Source organism: Limulus polyphemus, unplaced genomic scaffold (assembly GCF_000517525.1).
Source record: "Limulus polyphemus unplaced genomic scaffold, Limulus_polyphemus-2.1.2 Scaffold5812, whole genome shotgun sequence".
Lineage (NCBI taxonomy): Eukaryota > Metazoa > Arthropoda > Merostomata > Xiphosura > Limulidae > Limulus > Limulus polyphemus.
The window spans coordinates 54,964-62,196 of record NW_013671422.1 but is presented as its reverse complement, the minus strand read 5'-3'; the positions used below and the strand labels follow the sequence as shown (position 1 = coordinate 62,196).

General features: G+C 35.5%; 1 protein-coding gene across 1 annotated transcript in view; it reads right to left on the bottom strand.

Moving 5' to 3' along the window:
- Positions 1-5,369: 5,369 nt before the first annotated feature.
- The window catches only part of LOC106473015 (neurogenic locus protein delta-like), a 15,420-nt gene continuing 13,556 nt past the window's right edge, over positions 5,370-7,233 (bottom strand). The window contains exon 8 of the mRNA XM_022401525.1: positions 5,370-6,083. Coding sequence (XP_022257233.1) covers positions 5,975-6,083 — 109 coding nt within the window. The 3' untranslated portion in view covers positions 5,370-5,974. The remainder of the gene's footprint in view (positions 6,084-7,233) is intronic.

Genomic DNA, 7,233 nt, shown 5'->3' with positions numbered 1-7,233 from the left:
AGAAACAGCTCTCCCTGTCGCCACATTCTCTATATATGCACCTGATTATCTGGGAAACGGCTCTCACTGTCGCCACATTCCTTCTATATGCACCGAATTATCTGGGAAACGGCTCTCACTGTCAGCCACATTCCTTCTATATGCACCTGATTATCTGAGAAACGGCTCTCACTGTCGCCACATTCCTTCTATATACACCGGATGAGTGTATTTCATTAATTTCCAGAATTAGATGTTTTCAAAATACTCCAAGTTGTATCTCCATACGTCTACTGTTTGTGTATACATAAGTGTGGTACCATAAGACAGTCATACTTTGGTTGGTTGTCCAGCTCCTCACCTGTAAATGTTATATGGTGGGTCTAAACCATGAGTTTGAACGTGGGATGTGTAGGACTTTGAGTCTGCTGAAATCATGACACTTGTAAGATATACTTTTAACATCTTATTGATCTTTTATTTATTTAAATTAAAGTTACGTTGTTCAATTCTGAATGTTGGACTCTTATTTAGACAAATTAAAGTTATGAGGTTGAGTTTTGAACATTAAATAACTAAATAGATATTCGAGAATATTAATTTTTTTGAGAAGTAGAATTTTTCAGCATGAGTTTGAAGTTCTGAATGATCAAAGTTACAAGATTGAATTCTGAACGTTTAGAATTTAGACAAAGTTACGTGATTAAATTATAAATGGTCAGCGAACTAAATGTTTGAATGCTTTGCTCTTAAGTACTAAACTTCCTATGTTTATCACGATGGTTTTAGTATCATGAATATTTCAAATATATTTTAGGGATAATTTACATTATTGACTATGTAACGAATTTATTATTATATATTTATTTTAATATCAACGTTTATTTAGATTAAGTTTATATTTTAAAACATACATAGCTTATACTGTTAAATATGTATTGCGAAACTCCCGCCTATTATCTAAAGTTGTAGAAGATTCTCGAGAGTAAGAATCAACAATATATGTGTGTACGTAAATGGTTTAACTTGTATTGTTACATAATCTGAATTTTCTAGAAAACCTTCCCACGTCTATAAATATAACCAATGCGACGCGCCAAAAGAGAGTGTCTATTAGTAGTTTGCTATAATCAGTGTGCTATAAACTTCGAAAGCAATAACTTATTTTTATAACGCTTATCAATGGAAAATGTAAGATATATGACCAGGAATATTTACAAAGTTTGAACGTTACAAATCATTTAACTTTAGTGGATTCTCATCGGACATTAGTACGAAAACATTATATAAATTCATTGTAGGGAGCTCAGCGTTTATGGCCGGTAAATAACGGAAGACAAAGCTAGCTAGCTAGCTTCCCGTTAAGCGAATCGTACTTACATCAACTCGTAATTAATTCGCTCATCGTGAATCCTCGATAAGATATCAAGGAAGTTCCAGACTAGAAATAGGACTTTATATTGTTTGTAAGACTTTTGTTTATAAATCAATGTTTGTAATAAGTATTTGTAATAATTGTTATTGTAAATTGTACTGTTGTGTGTATATATTAAAGCGTATTTGTGTTGAAAATGAAAATTGTGCAATCTTCTTGGCAAATATCATAAACTGACTATATATCGGCATATATTTTTATACTAAATCCAAAATACAATTTAACTACTAAATTTAAATTTATCAGTTCATTCATTTGAAATTCTAATATGTAACAACCGACAGTGCCAATTTCCTATATAGATTCTATCTGTTTGAAATTTCATTTCTATTGAACTGTCACTAAAACGTCTGACCCGTTTCTTATCGACTAATAAGCGTGATGGAATCAGCTATATTCCTCCCCCATACTATCCAACTGTCGTTTTTCTTGTCTCGTTCGATCAGATAGGTCCTTACGAGTTCTCTATAGTGGGCACTAGTCAACGACACATGATCCACATAAAGCTGCCGGACAAGACAATATCCGGTACTGAAGTGTTGATTTACGTAATGGCCGGATGTAAACATTTCTCACAGAAACTCGGAAAACATCCGTGGGGACATCCTCGCATTTTTCTTAGCGTCAGAATACAGGCCAGATGCGCGAGAAGCGGCAACTTGTGATAATGTGTTTTGGTGTTATAAGACATGTTTGCAATTTACGTAGAAGTATATAATTGGTCAAACGTTTGTCCTTCAAGGGGCAGGAAACAACCATTTAAGTATACAGAGATTTAAGGGTTAGTGAGATTTGTTTTACTTGTGTGTTCCTTTAAATTTTTGCTATAGAAAAAGGGAACTGCACGTGGTTTGTAATACTGTTAACACACACTAGGTGTCGTTATTAAGTCATAACATATTAATATTACTAACTTGTCGTTCGTTTAATTAATGAAAATAGTTTGTAGGTGAAGATAGAAATCACAATAATGTATATCACAACGTTCAATAACAAATAATAATAATAACATATTAATATTACTAACTTGTCGTTCGTTTAATTAATGAAAATAGTTTGTAGGTGAAGATAGAAATCACAATAATGTATATCACAACGTTCAATAACAAATAATAATGAATGTTAATGGGTACTTGAGAATATTAAGTATTCGAAGTAGGAGAATGTGTCAGCATGTGGTAACAGAGGGAAGCCTGATAAGTTTTCTTGATTTAAAAACAGTGTTTTCAGGCAGGTGCAACAATATCAGTTTACAAATGTTTCGGCATTGGTGGAGATCGATGCTACACGTGCTGGAACAATGAATGTCTCACCCGGAACCGTTACATTCCAGTTTGAATTATTACAACGAGAATTCACTATTTCTTTCGCGGGGTTGTTTGTTTGTTTCATAATTTTCCACAAGGACTACCTGCGAATGTTCCTAATTTTGAAATGATAGACTAGAAAGAAGGCGGCAAGCTAGCCAATAACACCAATCGCCAACTCTTGGGCTATTCATGTATGATCAAATAAAGGGGTCTGACTATCACTTTTATAGCGCACCTATTGCCCCAAAAGTCGCGAAATATGGATCCTCGGATTTCACAGTCCAGCAACACTAACCATTAAGCCTCGCCCAGCTAATTTTATCCATGTGACCAGGTAGGGTTACCCGTAAGAAAAAAAAAGGTATTCATCCATGTCATCGAACAGAATGGGTACACGCAAAATCTGGGACTCACAAAATTTGCCAACGTAAATATGTCGAAAATAAACACCCCAAAACTTCACATGCTCAGCTTAAGTAACGCCACCTATATTATCTGGACAGAAAATCGGATGGAAACAAGTTAGAAATAGAGTATTTTCTTAGTCGTCTTGGGTTTAACCCCTTATTCAAGAGGGGATACAAAATAAAGTCTCTCACGACAAGCCTAAAGACAGGATAGAAATAATTATTTAGGGAACTACATAACTTTGTAATACATATGGTGGGCTTCTTGTCGTTCAAATATTTTATTCGGAACTTTTGTCTTACTACATGGCCACTAGGTTGTATTTGTGTCTTTTGTTTTCTTTTGAATTTGCGCAAAGTTACACGAGGGCTAGTCATCACCACCCACCGCCAATTCTTGATCTACTCTTTTACCAACGAATAGTGGGATCGACCGTCACTTTATAACGCCCCCACGGCTGAAACGGTGAGCATGTTTGGTGTGACGGAGATTCGAACCCGCGATCATCAGATTGCGAGTTGAGCGCCCTAACCACCTGGCCTGTGTCACTGGTGGGAAAAGTAGAGGGGAATCAAGATATACCAAGACAGAAAGTTATCACGGAAAATAAGTTATAGTATTTTGTTAAGTGCAAAGTTCGGTGATAGTGCGAAGAAAGCTTCGAGCAGTAGGAATTTGAATCGTGGAAAAAATATACCCCACTGAAATTAGAGCAACACAAAACATATATATAACTAAAGGTAGTTTTCAATTAATATGCGAACTAACTAGCGGCCATTTTAAATCATTATTTGGTATTAACAAAGGAAACCTTGTAAATTGTCAGTTGTTTTTTTTTCGGTCTAGAAATAGTCTGATTTCAATTAGCAAAAAATTCAAGAGTAAAAAGAGGGTTAATTTAAGATTTCTTAACCTTTTTTTTAACACTTAAATTTTATGCAATCTTCGTGAAGAAAGTTCTAGCTGGTGTTTTAGTAAAAAATAATCATTCACGGAATAACTATAATAGCTACTTCATTACGCATGCGTGAATACTTTGGCACGTGACCTATGGATTACTGAGATTAGTGTTTTGACATGATTAGTAGTTGGCAAGGCACCAGAATTTTACATTGCTAAAATTGTGTTTTACTCAACCAATCATAATCATTAAAAAAAAAGTTGGAAAAAACTTCAATCTCATAACTCGAGGCCCAGCTCTCTCACGCTACAGTCGCCAACTTCTCAGCTACAATTTAAACACTGGAAAAAAAAGGGGGGGAGGTATTTTCTACATGTAAGTCAAAGGCTACCCATCTAAAGAGAAAATAAGACCAATTTTGTCTGCCACATTATACCTTGTGCTTTTCCTTTCTTGCATACCGAAGCCTTGAACGGTCAAGCACCTCAAAAGACACACGGTACTATTACCAAAATTACCGGAAGCTGATTTTCACACAACGTCGACAAGCGACCGGTTCTACACACTGGCGCATGCGCATCAATTGTGAGCATGCTCATCCAAGACTGCGTGTGATCACGAGCAGTAGCTTTAACGTCATCAATTACAGGAAAGAGGGGGGGGGGGGCGAATTAGCCTACCATGAAGAAGGCGCCTCCGTCCATCGTATCAAATACCTTGATGATACTGGCCATTCTACGGCTTGAGAAAATGGGGAGGGGTGTGCGCTACAGTTTAAAAATTTCAAGGAACTTCTCAATCACCATATACTTGTAAATAATAACACAGAGAATTTGGTGACAAAACAAACGGACACTTTGTATTACTCCACAGGAACTACCTTAGTGGTGTTATTAGTTTTTTGTTCTTGGTGCAACACATCCCGTGACATTATTAACAAGTTTTACTGAACAAAAACTAATAGTCTTTTTCTCGCATCCTCAACTATCGATAAGGCTTTTGTAAGATTTAACATCCGGAAACTCTATCCTTCTAGCTGATTTCTACATGTCTGCTATATACCCTAAAATGTCTACTAAACTTCATATCGTTTTAGTATAAAAATGCCATTAAATGCGAGACTTACATTTACTGCTAACTTAAAAAAAAATATTGTAATTTGCCGACGGTCCCTCTTATAAAACTGCTGGTATCTCTCTCTATTCATATTTTTCACCGATATTCACTGTCAGAATTGGTTAGGCCTCCTCTACATAAACTAGTAATAAAATGCAAGGAACACAAATAATATAAGTGCAAAAATAGATCCTTAGGACTCTTTATTTATCATGGGGCTTCTTTACAACATGACTTATAAATATACATTTATATATTTACATATACACAAGTTGGCAGAATTTAATCTTTAAATTACTGTAGCTACTACCGCGAGACTTTTATTGACATCTTTACAAGTAACTTTGCTGTAGCTACTACCGCGGGACTTTTATTGACATCTTTACAAGTAACTTTGTCTCACAGTTATACTTTATTTTTAAGTACATCATGCCATGACAAGAGCGGTGAAATTCAAATCATACTTTACAAAGATAAAACAAGGAAACTCGTCTTATAGTCTTTCCATTATACAGTATCTGCCTAACGACATTCTAACGTACTCGTCACAAAAACACAATCTCAACTTTTCACGTTGTACTAACTTCATTCCAATTGACAGAAGCTCAAAAAAAATATATAAAAAACAAGATTATAAGAAATATAAATAAAACAATAGAAAGTTTGACTTAACTCTTATATCTCAGGCAATCCATATAGAAAATTTTGACTTTTTACAAAGTATATAACAAAGGCACTTTCTCTTTCACTGTACATGAAATAAATAGGCTAACTGGAACAGTGTATCTTTGGGCAGTGGGGGTGGACGGGTCAAGTTGGTTGAAGCTAGACTTCAGTCGCCAACATCCTATCGTGGAGATCTTGCGACGAGTAGTGATCTTCTATAACATACACTTTAGTGTGAGGACACGTGCCCGTTGACTGCGACGCCTCGCTGTGGGGGGAAAAAACAGAGAAAATTTGGAAATTGTTTACTATGTTGAATAAATAGCACAGTTTAATATAGATGGCTAAAAAACTGATAAAGACATATGCTGGAAGGTAGACAAGCCGGTAGGTGTATTCAGGTTCTAAGTCAGCCAACCAGTCAAGTGAACGAACCTCATAAATCACGTAACCCCGTTCAGGACGCGACTTTCCAAGTTGAGTTGTTCTCAAAATGATCTACGGAGCGGAATAAAAATAACATACTTCTAACACCGGGTGCAACTACTCATATTAAAAATAACATACTTCTAACACTGGGTGCAACTACCCACATTAAAAATAACATACTTCTAACACCGGGTGCAACTACCAGCATTAAAAATAACATACTTCTAACACCGGGTGCAACTACCAGCATTAAAAATAACATACTTCTAACACTGGGTGCAACTACCTACATTAAAAATAACATACTTCTAACACTGGGTGCAACTACCTACATTAAAAATAACATACTTCTAACACCGGGTGCAACTACCAGCATTAAAAATAACATACTTCTAACACCGGGTGCAACTACCTACATTAAAAATAACATATGTCTAACACTGGGTGCAACTACCCACATTAAAAATAACATACTTCTAACACTAGGTGCAACTACCCACATTAAAAATAACATACTTCTAACACCGGGTGCAACTACCAGCATTAAAAATAACATATTTCTAACACTGGGTGCAACTACCCACATTAAAAATAACATACTTCTAACACTGGGTGCAACTACCTACATTAAAAATAACATACTTCTAACACTGGGTGCAACTACCCACATTAAAAATAATATACTTTTAACACTGGGTGTAACTACTCACATTAAGAACATACTTCTAACACTGGGTGCAACTACCCACATTAAAAATAATATACTTTTAACACTGGGTGTAACTATTCACATTAAGAACATACTTCTAACACTGGGTGCAACTACCAGCATTAAAAATAATATACTTCTAGCACTGGGTGCAACTATCCACATTAAAAATAACATACTTCTAACACTGGGTGCAACTACCCACATTAAAAATAATATACTTTTAACACTGGGTGTAACTACCCACATTAAAAACACACTTCTAACACTGGGTAGCAAC